Source organism: Bos mutus, chromosome 4 (genome assembly GCF_027580195.1).
Source record: "Bos mutus isolate GX-2022 chromosome 4, NWIPB_WYAK_1.1, whole genome shotgun sequence".
Classification (NCBI taxonomy): domain Eukaryota; kingdom Metazoa; phylum Chordata; class Mammalia; order Artiodactyla; family Bovidae; genus Bos; species Bos mutus.
The window spans coordinates 40,180,261-40,202,424 of record NC_091620.1 but is presented as its reverse complement, the minus strand read 5'-3'; the positions used below and the strand labels follow the sequence as shown (position 1 = coordinate 40,202,424).

Sequence of the window (22,164 nt, the reverse complement as noted above, 5' to 3'; positions counted from 1 at the left end):
GATCTAGCTCCCTGACCAGGGATCAAACTCGGGCCTCCTGCATTGGGAGCGCAGTCTTAGCTACTGGACCATGAGGCAAGACCCTAAAATTTAATTTAGTGTTAATTTAATTTTGTGAGTTTTACAGGTACAGCAAAAAGGGTATCTTAATAAAGTTACTTTGTTTAGATGTTTCTTATACAGTGATATATAACAAAATCTGTCTGACTAAGCCCGAAAGAGCTCTTTTCATAAGTATAAAGTGAAAATTGAAAATGATAAGAAAGAACCATTCTTCTGAGTGGTTCCTAAAATAATGCTGGGTCTTTAGATCAATAGCATCTGAACTTTGATGAAATATAGTATAGATCATATATATATACGATACATATTGTATGTACACATATATAATCAACAAAAGATGATTTCATTGTCAAGGATTTTTTTCCCTCAAGAACCCAGCCAATTTCTCCTCCATGTTGTAATAAAGGACCTCATTGCAGACTGAAAAGTTAAAATGTAAAGGGAGTGTTTTCCAAATGCTCTTGCTGCCTGAATCAGAGAAAATGAAAAAGGAGGCCGCCTTCAGCCTGTAATAGTATAAAGCAAGGAAGCATGTGCTGCTTGCTGGCTGTGTTGGTGTATTTGTACAGATGCATAGCACAGGCTCTCAGAGGGTAAGACTTCATGATTAATGGTGTTTATTCTTGACAGAAGCCTCCTTTATTTATCTGCAATACAGTTTAGTGATTTTATCAGGCACCTGAATGAGAAATATTCAGTCATACCAATATTGCAGTGTAAATTGAGTAGAGTCACTTTTTATTATATCTTTCTGCCTTATCATCTGCACAGTAATTTTCTAGCAGCGGTTTGATATGGAAAGGCTGGATTTAGCTGTACTTGACACAAAGCCTCTTCAATTTCCCCTAAAAGTTCAGGCTGCTCTTAGAAACGTGTGTGAGTGTGTGTGTGTCTGTGTGTGTGAGTGTGTATATAATATATAAACCCTCTCTGTTATCCAAGCAATTTCAGGATTTGAAAGAATAAAGATAAAATGCACAAACCTGGATGGGAAAAGTGTTGTTAATATAGAAACATTTAATAGTGGTGAACTCACCGGTAAAAGCTCCTTTAGGATTTAAGCTGAGGCTCAGTCCCGAACTGTGCACGTGGCTACAGGGTCCCACCTTTTGCTCGTCCATCACCATCCAATTCAGTCTACATAAGGCCAGACCCTTTCCTCTCCAGGGAGAAATATCAGAGTTGAACACCAGAGTGGCCTGGGGCAGGGGGACATTGACTGTAATGATGATGGCAGTGCCATTCAAAAGAATGAGCAAAAGACGCAGAAAACAAACTTATGGTGACCAAAAGGGAGCAAGGGGAAGTATAAATTAGGAGTTTGGGATTAACATATACACACTCTTATATGTAAAATAAACAACAAGGACCTACTGTGTAGCACAGGGAACTCTATTCAATATCTTGTAATAACCTATAATGGAAGAGAATGTAAAAACAAAGAATATATATGTGTGTGTGTGTAACTGAATCACTTTACTGTACCGACTCAACATTGTAAATCCACTATATTTCAGTTTAAAAAAATTTAAATTAAAAAAAAAGAAAGGGAGCCAAAAAGAAAAAGTGAGACCTCATTTGTAGGACACTCACGTTGTGTCACTCAATGTTCAAACTCAACTTTATTCAAGTTATAGGCTTCATAACATGAATTGTCAAAGCTGATCAAAGGCAGACAGGAACAAATGGTTTGAATCATAGACAATGCTGGATTTTAGGACCAAAAGACACTTTAACCCTAGTGGGTGAAGTGGAGTTCATCTCATCCAGAACCTCACATTTTACAGATGAGAAAAGTAAAGCCCAAAGAGCGGTTTTCAGAAACTCTGGGGTCCCATGCAGGTTCTCTGAAAATAATCTGAACTGGTAATTTCCATACTTTGTGTAGACATTCCCAGTCAGTTCAGCCTGTCCTTATGTGTGGTATCCGTAGACTTGCTTTCATTGGGAGGAACACAGCACAACCAGAGGCTGTGTGGTTCCTTTTCTAGTGGTCAAACCCACAGTATTTTCAGCCTCTCATGATGTTACTCCCTGTGCTTAGAGTATATTTCTCTAAAACCATAAGAACAAGAATCCTAAGGACATTGCTGTCTCCTTATGTAGAGCTTAATGCTTCTTTTCTATTGAATAATACAAATTGTCCCCCCAGGACATTAGATATGCTCCTTTCATATTTAACTTATTTTGGAAAAGTTTGACACCCTCAGAGGGTTAAATTTCTAGAATACTGAGAAGTGTGCCTGGGATACAAAGTCTTAATTATCATGGAGTAGAGTCTTAAAAGATCTAATTCCAGTTAAATCTAAAGAGCATGACACTTTAAAAGGGCCTCTTATTTTCCCCTTTGCTGAGCCGGACACCCCTAGCAAAACTGGGAGATTTTCTTCTGAAAGAGAGCTATTTAGATAATAATAGTTCCTTGATGGACATCTCTGTTATCACTTAAAATAAGGATGATTTAAAGAATGAGGGAAAGTGTGAGTCAGACACATCTTGCCAAGGATCATAAGAGACAACCCAGAAAACACTCTAGCCTGTAGTTAACAGTCATCATAATAATTACAAGGATTATGATGATGATGGTACTAGAGAAAAAGTCCACACCAGCTCCTGGAAGACACACCTAAGCTCAGTGTGCCAGCCTGCTGTCGATAAAGGATTTGAGCTGGTTCTTCAAGTAACGTTTACAAAATATCAATTAAAACAGAAACCCCATCTCTCTTTGGCTCAGAATTCCAGATGCACCCTGTCTTTGTTATAAATGTCCTCCATACCACCTGTAAAAGGGCTCAACATGAAGCAGGATGAAACGGGAACCTAACTTCCTGTTTCTTATCAATTATTTCCACCCAGTTTCTGAAGCCTCCTGCTGCAAGGTTTCTCACTTAAATAACAAATCCTGGCTTGGGGGCTCTTGAGATATTTTATATATCTGTTTACTTAAATTGTGGAAATTTCTAGGCAAATGATACAAGCACAGGCTTGTTTGTTCAGTTAATTAAATCAGCAGTTCTAACTGAATCCTGGTTACTATTTACTGTCTTTTTCCTTATACCTGGTGGATATCTTGGCTCAAATCAGTAAGTTCCTACCAAAGGTTGTCATGGTTGATAGAATTCTATGTTATCGGAAAAGGTGACATCAAGGAACAAATGTCACAGGACCCAGGAATTTTCTAGATACCGTTGGTTCATGAGAGTTGTGTTTCAACATCTTGCTATTTTGCAATGTATTTTCTTCTTGGAAAAGGACATTATGTTACCATTTTGCCTGCTGTTTATGGGTGGGGAGGGGGGTATCAGTAATTCATCAAATTCCAAAAAATTCAGATCTGTTAGGATGAGTGGAAAGTTGGCAAAAATGTCAGAGAAATCCGACTTTGAAATTTTTGTCCCCACACCCCTATGTTTTCTTTTATCATGGCAATGCAGTACTGAACTGACACTGAAGAAAATCATGCCCTTGAATTTACTTTCGGGAAAAAAAAAAAATATTCCATCCATTTTACTAAGATCAGAAGAAGTCACTAATCTCTTTAGTTTGTCGGAAGAGGTGGGGGGTGGATGACTCCTAGATGGTACTAAGGGTGTCAGAAGAGCTGAACTCAGGCTGGCTCTACAACAACCCCCTCCTGATGGGGTCTTGAGGATGTACAAGGATGCAGTGAAAGCAGTGTGTCTTTGGCCTTGACCATCCAGAGCTCTAGTAGCAATAGCAGTAGCAGGAATAAGCGTGTTGGTCATAAGGGCCAACATTTACTGAGAACTTAGAACGTGACAGGTCCCTGCTAAATGCTTTATGTACATTTTCTTATGAAACATTAAATAGTATAGCACTGCTTTTTCATCTCTGCCTAAAGAGCCTGGAAGCAAAGCAGACTTTTAACTATCTAGTTTACCCAGAATTAAATCTAAGTCTAAGACCTTGCCACTTGGAAGATACAGAGCAGCTGATCAAAAGCACTCTCCCCACTGCCAGGAGAGAAGGAGGAGGAGGCTGAGACAGCACAGCCTCTGGTCCTATGGGTCTGGCTGGATTGGCCTCCCCTATGACTTGTTCCATCAAAAGGAAGCAAGACCATCAAAAGGGAAAAGGGAGCAACTTATTATCTTAGGAAGTGAAAGTCGCTTAGTTGTGTCTGACTTTTTTCGACTCCATGGACTATACAGCCCATGGAATGCTCCAAGACAGGTTACTGGAGTGGGTAGCCTTTTCCCCCTCCAGGGGGTCTTCCCAATCCAGGAATTGAACCCGGGCCTCCTGCATTGCAGGTGGATTTTTTACCAGCTGAGCCACTTTAGGGAAGGAAGGGAGAAAAAGACAGTGTCTGTTCACTTTGTTACCTCAAAAGCAATTAGGACATGCCTAAGAAAACAAGGCCCCATCAACTGTCCCAGAATCTGACACTGAGACTAGCTCTCTGTCCCCCCACTTCCATCTTCCAGGCAGCAGATTAGGAAGCATCACTGCTGGACAATCTCCTTCTGCACCCACAGCTGTTTTCTCATCAAGGCAGTATCTCTGTGGACTTTATAAGGGAACATGCAACTATTGGTTCCTCTAGTAACAAGTCCTTATACATGCATTAATAAATCTATGACATGCATTACGTATATTAAAATATAAGTTAATACACACTAATTACATTAATAACTAGTTTTCTAAAAATTACATAACAGTAATTTTTTTTTACTGATTTTGTTTTTACTCACAAACTTTGTAGTCACTGGAAGAAGAAGAGAAAGAAGATTTCTCTATTACACATTGCAAAAAGGGAGGTGCCTTTGTGTGGGATATATGGATTCCATTTAGACAACAAGAAAAGCTGCTAAAAATAATCATTTTAGATATCCTCTGCATAAATGGAATTAAAATACTTAAAACTGATAACAGGTTTTTAGAAACAGGTTTGTCAGCTGCCTTGTGGATCAGGGGTACTGTCTACCCATTCCTTTTCTCTTTCTTGCCCTTGGACAGAGGAGCCTGCAGGGCTGCGGTCCATGGGGTCACAGAGTTTGACATGACTAAAGTCACATAGCAGCAGCAGCAACCCTTGTTCCTAAAGCATTAAAGGCACTTTTTCTATACAAGGGTGAATTGGGACAGGAAGAAGCCCCATGCTATGGGATGTGATCATTTGTATCCAAGTGCTTATTTGAACCTATAGTATGTTTAAGAATTCGTTAATAACAGTGAATTGCACATTGTGGTTGCTTGAATGGACTGTCTTTCACATTTTTTGACTCTTTTTGACCTTGAAATCCTAATCTATGAGTATTAAGTTATATTTACAATACTGAGTAGAGACCACTTTTAGCAAATTATATTTTTGTAATCTTATCAGGAAAGAAAAAAATAATTTTTTGTCATAAAACAATTGCATTGTTCTTCTATAAAACATAACATTGTTCCAGTTGTCAAAGGACACAACTGACATGTATTGTGAATATTTGCTTGGCTTTTCCTTTGATTGACTTTGCTGGAATTTCCTCCCCCAAAATGAATATGCAGAAGCAGTCTTCCATAGTTTACTTTGAATTGAGACTAATGTGTCCGCTAACTTTTTGTTTTTAATAGTGGTGACTATCATGTTATTATTTATGATATTTTTAAGCAATATTTTTCAAATTTTGAAAAATACAAGTGCATATCTATTTGATTTTCTGAACTTGATAGGAATGGTTGAAATCACTGTGGAAAATACTGTTTTAACTAACACATATAAAAGCATATATTGTTTAAACTGATAATAAATAATATACCAATTATATACATATAGCTCTGTGAATTATCATGAGTTATCACAGTGAAAACGTCTAACCACTAGCCAGTTCTAGAAATAGAATCATCATTGGCATCCAGAAGCTCTCCCTGGACACACCCATCCTAATACTCAAGGGTAAACAGTTTCCTAACTGTCCCAATGCTAAAGTTCAGGTTTGTCTGTTACTGGACTTTAATAGTATATTATGTTCTTTCATACCAGGTTTCTTATCCTCAACATTATGTTTGTGAGATTTTTCCACATTATGGTTTGTTCATTTTTATAGCTGTTCACTCTTTCATTATATAAATTGTTAATCCATCCTACTCTTGATAGATATTTGGTTGTGGGTCAATTTTAACATGCATGAATAATCTTCCTCTGAATATTCTAGTATATTCTGACTGATGTGGCAATATTATAGGGAACACATCAAGGAAAGGAATTGCTGGACCATTAGGGTGTGCATCTGTTTGAGTAGGTAATGCCTAGCTGTTTGCCAGTGAAATTGGGCCAACTTATACTCAGGTCGTTTGAGAGTTCCTGTTGCTCCATATCCTCACTGATACATGGTGCTGTCAGTGTTTTTAACTTTAGCCATTCTACTGAGTTTTTAAAAATTAATTAAGTATAACATTGTGTTAGTTTCAGCTGTACAGTGCTGTGATTCACTTATCTATACATACATTTTTCTGATTATTTGAAGTCATGTAAAGATAAATATTATATGATATCACTTGTATGTGGAATCTAAGAAATAATACAAGTGATGCTATATGCAAGACAGAAACAGACTCACAGACCTGTAAACAAATTTATAGATACCAAATGAGGAAGGGTGGGGATAAATTAGGAATATGGAGTAACAGATATAAACTACTATATACAAAGTAGATAAGCAATCAGGATTTATTGTATAGCACCGAGAACTGTATTCAGTATCATTAATATACATTTAATATCATGTAATAACATTCTAGTGGGTGTTTAATGATAATTCATTAAGGCTTTAATTTGCACAGCAGACTAAAATTAAAAAATAATTTACCTGAAAAAATACTTGGAATATATAAGTTAAAATATTGGTGTTGGTTAGATTTGATAGCTTGGATATAGGGAATGACTATTTAAAAAAAAAAAAATAGCCTCAACTTTTCAATCCATGGATATAAATTCCTTTTACAAAGACATAAATAGGAAATAAAAATAAGAAAGTCATTTTCAAATTTCTTGAAATGCTGTTTCTCCATTAAAACAAATACCTTCTCTCTCTTTTGTTAAAGAAATCAACCATAGCCCTTGAATTCTCCATATAAGAAAATCCTTTCTGGCTTACTTCACTCTGTATAATAGGCTCCAGTTTCATCCACCTCATTAGAACTGATTCAAATCTCCATTGTGTATATGTACCACAGCTTTCTTTTCCATTCATCTGCTGATGGACATCTAGGTTGCTTCCATGTCCTGGCTATTATAAACAGTGCTGCGATGAACATTGGGGTACACGTGTCTCTTTCAATTCGGGTTTCCTCAGTGTGTATGCCCAGCAGTGGGATTGCTGGGTCATAAGACAGTATACTAACGCATATATATGAAATTTAGAAAGATGGTAATAATAACCCTGTATACGAGACAGCAAAAGAGACACTGATGTATAAAACAGTCTTTTGGACTCTGTGGGAGAGGGAGAGGGTTGGATGATTTGGGAGAATGGCATTGAAACATGTATATCATATATGAAATGAGTCGCCAGTCCAGGTTCGATGCACGATACTGGATGCTTGGGGCTGGTGCACTGGGACGACCCAGAGGGATGGTACGGGGAGGGAGGAGGGAGGAGGGTTCAGGATGGGGAACACATGTATACCTGTGGCAGATTCATGTTGATATATGGCCAAACCAATACAATATTGTAAAGTTAAAAAATAAAATAAAAAGAAAACATTTCTAAAAAAAGAGAAGAAAATCCTCAGTTCCTGAGGATTAATGTGTACATTAAATGATGAACCTTCATCTTCAGTAGCTACTTCTGTTCAACTCTTATCTTCTTTTGGTAGCACAGTTCATGGTGTATATTTTTCATATCCAGGGTGCATCCTGGAAGGCTCCCATTGAGGCATTTTGACTCATCAGATAATACTTGGTCTCTACACGCTTTATGCATGTGTGCATTTCCCCCCATTTGAGTATAAACTGAGACCAGGGACCGAACGACCATATATTATGTTTCTTGAAATTGCCGCAAATGTTTAAATCGTAATGGGTTCTTAGTAAATGGATTTTTCAATAAAATATGTATCAAATGAACATTTCATTGAAATATTCATCTGTGTGGTTATACATGTAGCTCTGAAAAATTGAGATCCAATATGGTAAATTTGTAAAAGGCCTAAGTCAGTTAAAAATTCATGGGAAATATTCTTTAGCTGCAGAGATGATGAAAATGGGATTTGAAACTGAACCATCTTATCAGCTAGGGTCCTGGCAGTTTCATGGAGTGGATATTTACAGAGGTAAGGACAAGGTCAAGGGCTTGGAAAGTGAGAGTAAGACTTCTAGGAGTAGCAAAAGTTTGAGGAGGTTATCACCTCTAGCTTGAAGGTACAAACAGAGGGGAAGGGGTCAGTGAGGGAAGAGGGGTCACGCTCTGGGAGTTTTCCCCATTTTCCATGGGGAAAGTGCCATCAGCAGAACTGTAGCTAGTGAAAGGGAGTGAGGGGAATTAATACCATGACTTCTCTCCCCTCTGCCACCAGCTCCTGCCAGTGGATCTCATTAATGGAATCCAGAGGAAGCGTGAGCCTGCTGATTCAGACCACAAAGTCCAGCCTTCAGGGCATGCGGTGGTTCTGGGGTGAAGGGTGACAGGTGGAATAACCAGCACAACCATCTGTACACCGCAGAGCCGTGTGATGTTTCTGGGCAGAACTCATCTGAAAGCTCACCTTGAATAGAGGAGAAGACCATGTCAGGACTATGCAAATTTCCAGTGATGTCTAGTGTATTAGTTGTGGACATTTAGTTATCTGTTTCTGTCATTGTATGGAAAGCAACATTTTTTATTATAAATTTTGGTTTATTAAAGCTGTGCTTACTGAGTAATTAATTAGTTGGTTAAAAATACATTATAAGGGGGAACTCCCCTTAGTTGTCTGTTAAGCCATTATTTGATTATGAAGAGTGTCTACTTGTTATGGAAAGAACAAAATTAAACAAAAAATTAACTTCCTATGTAGGAAAACACCCAATATTTCAATCTTCTGGGAGTTGAAACTCTCATGCATACCCCAAAATGTCAGGGGTATGTGTAACATTTCCAATGTCCCAAGCAATAGGAAAGCAAATGGTATAATCCACCCTGTAAACCTTGCTTAATGCTCTCATAATGGGTAATGCAAGTGATTAAACACTGTGATTTTAATCTTGGCGTTTTAGTAACCCAATAAGATAGATGAAAAGGCAGTAACAAATTCAATACTATATAATGATATTTCATTCTAACTAAGAAGTCCAGTTATTCTCTGCAATACATGTTTTTGTTTCTAAGTTTATCATAGTTTAAAATGCTCTAATATTAATCCTCTGTGCTTTTCATTGTAATAGATTTCCATGACTTTATAAAAGAATTAATCTGAGGTTAAATTATTTCCACAAACAAACTCAAAATATTGCTTTATTGTCTTTGGGGAGAACATGAAAATAATTGCCACCTGCTTTCTTGTCCAAAGCTATACTTCATTTATGCATTGGGTAACATGGAAGCAAAATGGCAGCCACTCACTGGGTCTTCATGCCCTTGGGAAGACAAAGAGGTGGAAGTGCTACAGGGGATGCTATCCCTGGGTGGGCAGGCTGGGGTCCTATATGCATAAGCCAAGATGCAGAGGTCATGAATGACAACTCCTCCCCCTAGTGATGCTTTGGTTGCCCAGACAACCCTCTCCAGCTTGGGCATCTTTTCTCTAGATAGTCGTTGTATGTATGAGGGGTCACAGGCATATGCCTATACTCTTTGGCTACAACATAAATAGCATGGGATCTCTGTTCTGGGAGCAGTTCTAAATTTTAGTCTTCCTCCTGGGATGTTTGTTGTTTGTTTTTTTCCTCCATGGTTTGTACTTGCTTTCCAACCACTGAGGCACACACAGACCCAGAACAGAGAGAGAAGAGAAAACTACAAAGACAGAAGGTCATGAGAGGCTAACAGTAATCTTTAATTCAAACTGTGTGTATCCACTAAAAATATAAACCAGGAAAGTAACACTATAATTTTTTCCTGATGCTCCTGTAATTCACAAATTAAGGGTTTGTTTTTTTTTAACAAGCTTGACAAATATTTACCAAGTCAACTTTATGATATTTTGTGAAATAATATATATCATTTATATGGAAAATTTGGTGACTGCCTTCCTCGCATGTCACATCTTCCTTCAGGAGAATTTACCCCCCTGGTCACCATCTTCAATGGGTCTTTCGTTCAGAGGTGATACACATCTGCCTATTAAAGGTAATAAGCTTAGCCTTCCCCCTCAAATTTTCTTTATAGTTAAAATAACTAACAAATGACCTGGATGCCAAGAATTTGAAAGTGCCTCTCTTAGGTAATGTTAAAAGTAGCTTTATCGAAAAACTATAGTTTGTATATATTTATCTGCTGCCAATGCGGGAGATATAAGAGATGTGGGTTTGATCCCTGGGTTGGGAAGATCCCCTGGAGGAGGGCATGGCAACCCACTCCAGTATTCTTGCCTGGAGAATCCTGAGGACAGAGGAGCCTGGTGGGCTGTGGTCCATGGGGTCTCAAATAGACATGCCTGAAGCGACCTAGCATGCACGCAGAACATACACATGCGTGTCAGGTGGCTGCGGGGGCCATAGTAGTTCAAGGCTGGATGCTCAGTGTTGATGGCGTAGAAACTCATTTTTGTCTGGCTTCAACACTAGAGAAATGTCACAATAGGCTGGCTCACAAGAGTCTGATGTAGAGACAGAATGAGTAAGTCATCAACTTTCAGTGAGAAATTGAACAGCAAGGGAATGAGAACACCAGCCTCCACAAGTCTTGTCATTTAGACATTTGTTTGCTCACATGAAAAAGTTTTGTTGGTTGGTTCTGACAACCACCAAGAACATCAGTGGCCTCCGTCATTTACTTACCTAGTGCCCAGTGCTGGCCATGACAGAGGCCTGGCAGGGAGATGCCGTTGTTCCATTTCCTGTATAAAGTAACATGCCTCAGTGAGAGAGCCAGGAATGAGCCTGAGTTTAAGTCCAGTTCCTTCCAAGCTCTTGCATTTAATGATAACTGAGTTCATGTTCTTAACCGCCTTATGTGGTTTTATGATTTTGAGTGGAGGGTACTGGGAAATCCAAGGAGATGCTCCCAGGGTTCTGTCAGATTGGGGAACAAAGCAGACAGGTATGTTTCTATCATAAGATTTGCTTTGAAAACAGGGTTCCAATATTTGTGCTTGAAAATCACATAGTATGCTATATTTGCCATCCCTACTCCAGTACTTTGGCTACCTCATGTGAAGAGTTGACTCATTGGAAAAGACTCTGATGCTGGGAGGGATTGGGGGCAGGAGGAGAAGGGGACGACAGAGGATGAGATGGCTGGATGGCATCACTGACTTGAGGGACGTGAGTCTGAGTGAACTCCAGGAGTTGGTGATGGACAGGGAGGCCTGGCGTGCTGCGATTCATGGGGTCGCAAAGAGTCGTACCCGACTGAGTGACTGAACTGAACTGAATATGCATGTGTGATTACGTGTTTATATAAGTAATATGTGGGCTTCCCAGGTGGCTAAGTTGTAAAGATTCTGCCTGCCAGTGCAGGAGATGCAGGCGTAATTCCTGGTCAGGAAGATCCTCTGTAGGAGGAAATGGCAACCCACTCCAATATTCTTGCTTGGAAAATTCCATCGACAGAGGAGCCTGGCGGGCTACAGTCTATAGGGTCGAAAAGAGTCAGACATGACTGAGCAACTGCGTACACACACATGTGAGTATATATATGTACATATATACATATCTGTTTCTACTGTGTACATGTATATATTAGGGGTAGAATATATTAGTATAATTTATGATATAAGTATGTATGTATTTAATATTCATTAGATGCTAGGCTCAGTACATGCGGCTTTAGTTATATTCACTTGCCAGCCCTCCCAAGACGTAGGTATCCCCCTATTGGATGATTTAGGACAAGTAAAAGTGTTAGTTGCTCAGTCATGTACGACTCTTGGTGATTCTGATAGCTTACGGTGAATGGTGTAGGATTCATCATCTCTGAAGAACATTTAACTTTGGGACCAGGAACCAGGCTTGATCACTCAAGAGTTTTGGTGTAGCAGAGTTTTATTAAAGTATAAAAAGGGACAGAGAAAGCTTCTGACACAGACATCAGAAGGTGGGCGGAGAGTGCCCCCTTCACTAGTATTAGCAAGGGAGCTATATACTTTTTAATTGGTTATTACAATAAATCAAAAGAATGTCTCAAGGTGGTAAAGATCTTACCAGACCCACTCCCACCATTTACATTTTAAGATGATAGGATTCAGTTCAGTTCAGTCACTCAGTCGTGTCCGACTCTCTGCAACCCCATGAACTGCAGCATGCCAGGAGAAGGCAATGGCACCCCACTCCAGTACTCTTGCCTGGAAAATCCCATGGACAGAGGAGTCTGGTGGGCTGCAGTTCATGGGGTCGCTAAGAGTCGGACACGGCTGAGTGACTTCACTTTCACTTTTTACTTTCATGCATTGCAGAAGGAAATGGCAACCCACTCCAGCATTCTTGCGTGGAGAATCCCAGGGACAGGGGAGCCTGGTGGGCTGCAGTCTATGGGATCCCACAGAGTTGGACACGACTGAAGCGACTTAGCAGCAGCAGCAGCAGCAGCAGGCCTCCCTGTCCATCATCAACTACCGAAGCTTACTCAAACTCATGTCCATTGAGTTGGTGATGCTATCCAACCATCTCATCCTCTGTCGTCCCCTTCTCCTCTCTCCTTCAGTCTTTCCCAACATCAGGGTATTTTCAAATGAGTCAGCTCTTTGCATCAGGTGGCCAAAGTACTGGAGTTTCAGCTTCAGCATCAGTCCTTCCAATGAACATTCAGGACTGATTTCCTTTAGGATGGACTGGTTGGATCTCCTTGCAGTCCAAGGCACTCCCAAGAGTCTTCTCCAACACCACGGTTCAGAAGCATTTCTTTGGCGCTCATCTTTCTTTTTGGTCCAACTCTCACATCCATACATGATCACTGGAAAAACCATAGCCTTGACTAGACGGACCTTTGTTGGCAAAGTAATGTCTTTGCTTTTTAATATGCTGTCTAGGTTGGTCATAGAATTTCTTCCAAGGAGCAAGTGTCTTTTTATTTCATGGCTGCAGTCATCATCTGGAGTGATTTTGGAGCCCCTGCAAAATAAAGTCTGCCACTGTTTCCACTGTTTCCCCATCTATTTGCCATGAAGTGATGGGACCAAGTTTTCTGAATGTTGAGCTTTAAGCCAACTTTTTCCCTCTCCTCTTTCACTTTCATCAAGAGGCTCTTTAGTTCTTCTTCGCTTTCTGCCATAAGGGTGGTGTCGTCTGCATATCTGAGGTTATTGATATTTCTTCCGGCAACCTTGATTCCAGCTTGTGCTTCCTCCATCCCAGCGTTTCTCATGATGTACTCTGCATATAAGTTAAATAAGCAGAGTGACAGTATACAGAAATAGATGTTTTTCTGGAACTCTCTTGCTTTTTTGATGATCTAACAGATGTTGGCAATTTGATCTCTGGTTCCTCTGCCTTTTCTAAAACCAGCTGAACATCTGGAAGTTCAACGTTCATATATTGTTGAAGCCTGCCTTAGAGAATTTTGTGCATTACTTTACTAGCATGTGGGATGAGTGCAATTGTGTGGTAGTTTGAGCATTCTTTGGCATTGCCTTTCTTTGGGATTGGAATGAAAAGTGATCTTTTCCAGTCCTGTGGCCACTGCTGAGTTTTCCAAATTTGCTGGCATATTCAGTGCAGCACTTTCACAGCATCATCTTTTAGGATTTGAAACAGCTCCACTGGAATTCCATCACCTCCACTAGCTTTGTTTGTAGTGATGCTTCCTAAGGCCCACTTGACTTCACATTCCAGGATGTCTGGCTCTAGGTGAGTGATCATACCATTGTAATTATCTGGGTCATGAAGATATTTTTTGTATAGTTTTTCTGTGTATTCTTGCCACCTCTTCTTAGTATCTTCTGCTTCTGTGAGGTCCATACCATTTCTGTCCTTTATCGAGCCCATCTTTGCATGAAGTGTTCCCTTGCTATCTCTAATTTTCTTGAAGAGATCTCTAGTCTTTCCCATTCTATTTTTTTCCTCTATTTCTTTGCACTGATCACTGAGATGACAGGATTAGAATTAATAGTAGAAAGATCTTATAGACCCACTCTGGTAATACTATACATTTTAAGATAACAGGATTAGTCAGAAGGTTTTCAAGAAGGAGAAACTGTCCTCAAACAGGATACATTGTTGTTATATAATCATTGGTACAGAGTTTAAGCTGAGTTGTTTTGTTGTGAAATCATCAGCTCTGGGTTTAAAGAAAAAAAAGTTTTATGTGACTAAAATTAAGAAATATAGAAAAAATGTTTGTCCTTTTTTCTTCCTTGAGAATTGAGACCCTTATCTCCTCCATGAGAGCCCCTTCTCCTCCTGAGGGACCCTGGACTTCTTATTAACCTGCCTAGTGATTGACTGTCTCAATTCCATGGACTGTAGCCCGCCAGGCTCCTCTGCCCATGGAATTCTCCAAGCAAGAGTACTGGAGTGGATGTCCATTCCCTTCTCCAGGGGATCTTCCCGACCCAGGGATTGAACCTGGGTCTTCTGCACTGCAGGCAGCCTGTTTACCACATGAGCCACCAAGAGGGGTTCCTATCACAGCCAAGATCACACAGCTTCTTGTCCCTTTCTTGGCAGTTCCCTTCATCCACAAGCCCTTCCACAGTACCACTGCTCTGATGATCTGAGTCAGTCGTCTCCAGAATTCCTGATGAGCCCACCCAGAGTGACCCTCATGAACCATTTTCCTGTTGAATCCAGGGGCTGGCTGTCCTTTGTCTACTAGATCTTTTCTTTAGGGCAGTTGACACCTTGCAGCTTTCATAATTGCATACCTGTTTGAAAACATGTCCCGCTATCTCATTGAGAAAGAGGTGACCCCAAATCTTGCCTGTATTGTCTCTGAAGGGGAGTGACATGCATGCATATGACGTTCACCAGAGTGTGTGGAGTTGCCTGACTTTATCTCCAGATCTTGGAGGCAACAACACTCTTTTCTGCTGTTGCCCCACACTGGTGTGGAAGTGAGGATGGAGCCTGGGTGTTCCTTTTGGGAAAGAGGTGCCCAGGTCTTGATTCATTACTCATAGAATAGTTATCGTCAGTCTTCTGTGGAAACAGGTCAAATGAAAGTGAAGGGGATGGTGCGCATGTTGACATCCACAAATTTGTGAGAAGAGAAAAGTGAGTGTTTTTCTGCTCCTTTGGGACTGGTGACCACCTCAGCCTGACATCTATAATGTTCTTATTGTTCTAAATGCTGGTTCCCCTCCCCCCATCTATTATTCTTCAATGGAATCTAAGCTGTTAGGAATATTCTTACTACCATTTTCAATTCTGGAACTTGAGAAAGATTACAGGGACCAATTTTTTGCCTCACAAAAAAACCGATAAGCAATGGCATCACCTTCACTGATTCAGAGTGAGTTCTTCATGGATCATAAAAAAAGCTTGTCTAGGAGATATCATCTCATGGATCTCGAAATGCCTGCTTCTCTACTGACATGTCTGTTCTTGTGGCATCTGTCTCTCCTCATAAATCCACAAGTGAGCCGTATTTTGTAATAATCACTTGGGAATCAGATTGGAAGGATTGATTTTCCTTTCCGGTAGAAAATGAAGGACTGAATTTGAGAGTCCCATGTTCTCTAAAGTAGCAGCAGGTCTAAACGGAGCTTCAGATTTAACCAATGACACGGAGCTAATTTATTTTGTAGGAAAGAGCTAAAATAGGATGGACTAATAGATCCTGCCAATTTCTGTTTTCTAAGTGATTATGGAAAGCCTCAAGTTGTTTGGAAAAGACGTAACTATTTTCAGGTGGTAACTTCTCACCCTGCCCACATGTAAATTTAGAAAACTCTGGATTTGTAGTTTATTTCTCCAGAAGTGGCATCTTAAGAACAAATAAAAAGCCTCTTTTTTTTTTTTTTTTTTAAAGTTCAAAATGGTAAAAAAAAGTAAGAAGGAGAAAGTCAGGAGAATCCCCTCTCTCTCGTGTATTTTAACCTCTTTGATTTTCTACTGGGAGAAAATTCACAGTATGAGCTTTGGTTTCATTTAATTCAGTGCCTGCTCTGTGCACTTGGAAGAAGGGCTTCTCCCAGGATTCCATTCTAATGGGGTTGGGGCCAGAGCCCCGGCTGTGTGTGCCTTTGCTGGGGAGGCGGGATGAGAAATTGTTTCTCCTCCCTTTCCTTTCACTCCTAAAGCCAGTGCCCTGAGAGGAGTTTGCAGTCAGTACATCCCGCTCTATCACAGCCTCGCCTTTTTATGGCCATATTCTCTGTGAATGAAAAAAGAGAAAGTACAAATGTTTAGCCTGTCAGAGCCAGTTCACTGGATTATCCACACAAAACGTTTTCTATTAGAGGAGGGACAGGGCGGCGAGGGGGTGTTCCACAGACTGGCCATTCTACAAACGCCTGTGCGCAGGGCGTGGGGCCGGCTCTGGGAAGGGAATCCCTGGAGTGGGTGGGGTATGGTGGCAGCAAGGTGTGCCTTAGAATTTATTTGCATCAGCCAAAAGCTTACACTCTGCCTTTGCTCCTTACAACTAGGACATGAGCTGAATCTTTTCCAACTTTCTGTCCCCGCACTTCATTACTGATTGTTCACTGATTGTGGCCAATCAGGAAGCCACATGCAAAAAAAGTATGAGAGAAAGCTGCCTCCTATGGCCGCCTTCAAAACAGGGAAACACATGGTAGAAAATGGTTTCACTCACCACTGCAAGACCCAGAGCACAAAAGCTGGAGCATGGCCTTATAGACTGTCAATTTCATGCTTCTTACAGACTCTTGCAATTAGACTTTTTCTTATTTGTAGGCATCTCTGCCTTGTGCGTGCTCAGACTTCCAAACCAGCCAAATCTTCCTTTTCTTTCTCTCTCCTTTTTTTCTTTCCTTCCACCCTTCCTTCCTTCCTTTCTCCCTTTCTTTCTTTCTCTTCCCTTCCTCTCTCCCTCCCTTCCTTCCTTTCTTTTTTTTTTTTTAATGAAACACTGTGATGGTGAGAGGTAAGTTCAGCAGTGAAATTAACATTCACGTCAAATGGAAAATAGAATCACAACTACCTCAAGCTCAGATGCCTGTTTAGAATTTCTTCTCATGAAGAAAACCAAAGGCTTTATTTTCCTGGATTGCGAGTGCCAGAAAATTTCTCAAAGGTCAAATGTCTTTGCCTAAACAATTGTATAGTAGCATTCTGCCTGCATTATGTCACTGTGATCTTTAAGGTCCTAGTACTAGAAATGTAAATGCCTGATATTTTTTCCCCCAAGACACCTTGAAATCGTGCTTATTTTCTTTCACAGACAGCCTCTGCCTGTGGAGCTCTTGTCTCATGTATACCTGTTGTGTCTGCTTTTCTTTTTACCTAGGCCTTCTGCCTTATCTAGTAGCCCCACGTATTCTGACCTGCCCTTCATCAGGATCTCCCCACATCGGAACCCTGCTGCAGCTTCCGAATCCCCCTTCAGCCCCCCGCATCCCTACATCAACCCCTACATGGACTACATCCGGTCCCTGCACAGCAGCCCATCCCTCTCCATGATCTCGGCCGCTCGTGGGCTGAGCCCCACAGATGGTGAGTTTCAGACCAGCCTGTCCTGCTTCCGCACATCATGGGACGTGGTAAAGAGTAGCTGATGTGTTTGTGTCCTGTGTGCCAGGGGCTGTGCTAAGTGCTGTGATTGCATGCTCTTTTTTCAGCGTTATGACACCTCCATGAGGGTGAGGATATAATCTCCATTTTCAGATGAAGATTTGGCAGAGATGCCAAGTAACTTGCAACCTGGTTCCTTGGCTAGTAAGTGACAGAGGTGGAACTCAAGAGCCAGAATGTTGTGATGCCCAAATCCTCTTATTCACTACTCTGTTTTGTGGCTCTATTTAGACTGACCCTGTTGCCATTCCTGTATTGTACTTGTGTAACCAGCACATTTTGCTCACCTTCTGAGGAACACTTTTTAGGTCTGAAGGGCACATGTATACAGATGTGTCCATTGGAGCAGCACTTTTCAAACTCCACTGTGCGTATACATCACCTGGGGATGGTGATAAAATATGCTTCCTGGTGGGATGGGTCTGGGGGGGCTGAAGTTCTGCACTTCTGAGAGGCCTCCAGGTCATTTCAGTGCTGCGGGTCCAGGGACCACATTCTGAATAGCAAGATCTTAGAGAACATGATGGCCTAGCCCTGTTGTATGTGCCCTCTGTCCTTGACCATGCCACATGAACACTGCAAGAGGGATACTGTGGGCCAAGAAACGACCTTTGACTTTAATTCTCTTATACAGGATGCTCATTTTCAGCTCCCAAGGACCAGATTCCTGTTGTTCTGTGAGCCTCCCAATTAATTATTGTCACCTGACTTTTAAATTGGAGCTGTTCATTCCACAACTGTCCATGATTAAAATGCTCCTTTGGGGCCTACTGTGTAGCACAGGGAACTCCACTCAATATTCTATAATAGCCTATATGCGAAAAGAATCTAAAAGAGTGGAAATATGTATATGTATAACAGATTCATTTTGCTGTACATCCAAAACTCACACAGCATTATAAATCAACTATACCCCAAAACAACAACAAAAAAGTTTTTAATGTCCTTTTGGTTCAGAAAGCACATTTCCCATTTCATGAACACATGTACAAACTCACCTGTCTACAATTGATAGAATCTGTGTTAAGGCTCAGAATGGCTTACGCTGTACTGATGACAAGTACAGAACTGTGAGTTCTCTGTAGTAAACCACAAATTGCTGGTGCTCGTGCAGGCGCACATGGACTCTGGCTTACCCAGCAGTGTTTGCCCCTGCACGGCTCATATTCTCCATGCACACACTTCCCAGGGCATGGTGGGGAGAGTAGGTAGAAGCAGCCTGAAATTTCTCAGTAAGGATTAACCTAGTCATACTTCCAGGAGTGGCTGGGCTCCAGCAACAGCTGCTGACTCACTTTTTTTCCCCTTCTGATTCAGTGCAGTGGATATACTTGCATAGTACCCAAGGAAGAAATTTCGCCATTTGGACAAGATACACACTTTAAAAATAAAACTGTAAAAGAGTGAGATCAGAGTTTGTTCTGCTTTGGATTTGGTTTTCCAGTGGGAAAAATGGAGAGTCACCTCCATAGAATACTTGGGACTCCGTGAAAGTGACTCTCAAGAACAGAGGGAAAGAAGGGTAGACAGGTCAGCTGCGATGGGCTTGTAATGATGCCTGGCTTCCAGAAATTTAGTGGGGCCACTGAAGGTGGTACCTCTAATTAAAACATCTTATCATCTGCTTTTCATAGTGTTTGATGATAAGTATAAATAAAACACTTTTTATTACTTCTGCATTTTTCATCCTGCCTTACAGGAGGCCAATTAATACCAAAAATCAAGTCACTCATTTTTGTCTCTTGCGGTCCATGATTTTTGTATATATCTATCTTCATGATGTAGGAAAAGTATGAAATATAAAGAAGAATAAATAAAAGATAATATAAGATATATAAAAGAATATTTTAAAAAGGATGAAATAATACCATTTGTAGCAACATGTTGGACCTAGAGATGATCTACTAATTGAAGTTAGTCAGACAGAGAAAGACAAATATATCACTTATAAGTGGACTCTAAAAAAAAAAGATACAAATTAACTTATTTACAGGCTTCCCAGGTGGCACAGTGATAAAGAATCTGGTTGCCATTGCAGGAGATGGTAGAGATGCAAGTTCGATCCCTGGGCTGGGAAGATCCCCTGGAGGAGGAAATGGCAACCCACTCTAGTGTTCTTGCCTGAAAAATTCCATGGACAGAGCAACCTGGTGGGCTCCAGTCCATGGGGTTGCAGAGTCAGATGAGATTGAGTGCGCACGCATGTGCGTGCGTGCACACACACACACACACACACGCACAACTTATTTACAAAACAGAAATAGACTCATAGACTTAGAAAACAAACATGGTTTGGGAAAGAGGGTAGGAGGGATAAATTAGGAATTTGGTGTTAATGGATACATACTACTATATGTAAAATAGATAAACAATGTACTGTATAGTACAGAGAACTATTAATATATTCTGTATCTTATAATACATATCCTGGGAAAGAATATGAAAAAAAATATGTGTATATATAACTGAATCACTTTACTATATATCTGAAACTAATATAACATTGTAAATCAACTATACTTCAGTAAATAAAAAGTATTTGAACACAAATATAAAGCATACCTAGACCTGTTGTTAGAATGCCAGTGTTTCTACATTTTAATAATACAACTAGCTTTTATTGATCTAATGTTATGTGCTAGGCACTTTTCATGCACCATCGCCTTCACTCCTCCCAGCAACTTCCTGAAGAGGTGGAGCTGGGATCTGCATCTAGATCTTAGTGCCTCTGGAGCCCACCCCCAGAACTGCTATAGTATCCCACAGCTTTGGCACATAAGTTGTCCGGTGGAAACCAATCATTATCCCCCTCTTATAGAGCTGACGCTTGCCAGTAAGTTGCTCCAGATTGATAGGTATATTTCTTCTTGATTTTGAAATGAAAAAAGAAAGAACTTTAAAATTATGGAACACAAAATTGCAGCTTACCACCCAGCCATGTGTTATTAAATTCGGGCTGTGATCCCTTTTCCACTCATGGCCCTGGGTCCTCCAGCTACCGAGAACTGACTCAGACCCTCTGCCAGAAAGCTTAGGGAAGTATTTTAAATATGTCGGGAAGGTCATTGTAGTTACCTAAGTTGTCTGGTGGCTCAGAGGTTAAAGCGTCTGCCTCCAATGAGGGAGACCTGGGTTCGATCCCTGGGTTGGGAAGATCCCCTGGAGAAGGAAATGGTAACCCACTCTAGTATTCTTGCCTGGAGAATCCCATGGATGGAGAAGCCTGGCAGCCTACAGTTCACAGGGTCGCAAAGAGTTGGACACGACTGAGCGACTTCAATTTCACTTTCACTTTTCAAGTTGTCTACTACTGTAAGAAATGTGAAAAAAAAAAAAATGTGAACATACAGTGATTCGATATAGTCAGTCAGTTCAGTTGCACAGTCATGTCCAACTCTTTGAGAGCCCACGGACTGCAGCACACCAGGCTTCCCTGTCCATCACCAACTCCCGGAGCTTGCTCAAATTCATGTCCATCGAGTTGGTGATGCCATCCAATCATCTCATCCTCTGTCGTCCCCTTCTCCTCCTGCCTTCCATCTTTCCCAGCATCAGGGTCTTTTCAAATGAGTCAGTTCTTCGCATCAGGTGGCCAAAGTATTGGAGTTTCAGCTTCAGCATCAGTCCTTCCAATGAGTATTCAGGACTGATTTCCTTTAGGATGGACTGGTTGGATCTCCTTGCAGTCCAAGGGACCCTCAAGAGTCTTCTTCAACACCACAGTTCAAAAGCATCAATTCCTTGGTGCTCAGCTTTCCTTATAGTCCAGCTCTAACATCCATACATGACTACTGGAAAAACCAGAGCTTTGACTAGAAGGACCTTTGTTGGCAAAGTGATGTCTCTGCTTATTAATATGCTGTCTAGGTTGGTTGTAGCATTTCTTCCAAAGAGCAAGCGTCTTTAAATTTCATGGCTGCAGTCACCATCTGCAGTGATTTTGAAAGTGAAGTCACTCAGTCGTGTCCAACTCTTTGTGACCCCATGGACTATAGCCTACCAGATTCCTCCTTCCATGTGATCTTCCAGGCAAGAGTACTGGAGTGGGTTGCCATTTCCTTCTCCAAGTGATTTTGAAGCCCAAGAAAATAGTGTGTCACTGTGTCCATTTGATATAAGACACTTTTATTTTGGGGAGCAAACAGAGGAATGAGTGTACAGATACATGCACATATATGAATTTAATCATTGTTTATTGGAATCTAGATGCTTTAAATGTTGTGCTAGTTTCTGCTGCACAGCAAAATGGACCAGCTATATGTATACATATAGACCTTCTTTTTGGATTTCCTTCCCATTTAGGTCACCACAGAGCACTTAATAGA

The 22,164-nt window shown here is 40.8% G+C and overlaps 1 protein-coding gene across 5 annotated transcripts in view; it reads left to right on the top strand.

The window, feature by feature from the left end:
- GLI3 (GLI family zinc finger 3) overlaps positions 1-22,164 on the top strand; it is a 319,343-nt gene that overhangs the window by 198,133 nt on the left and 99,046 nt on the right. For all 5 annotated transcript variants that reach the window (XM_070369350.1, XM_070369351.1, XM_070369353.1 and 2 more), the window contains one exon: positions 17,556-17,761. In XM_070369350.1, the coding sequence (XP_070225451.1) occupies positions 17,556-17,761 (206 nt within the window). The remainder of the gene's footprint in view (positions 1-17,555; positions 17,762-22,164) is intronic.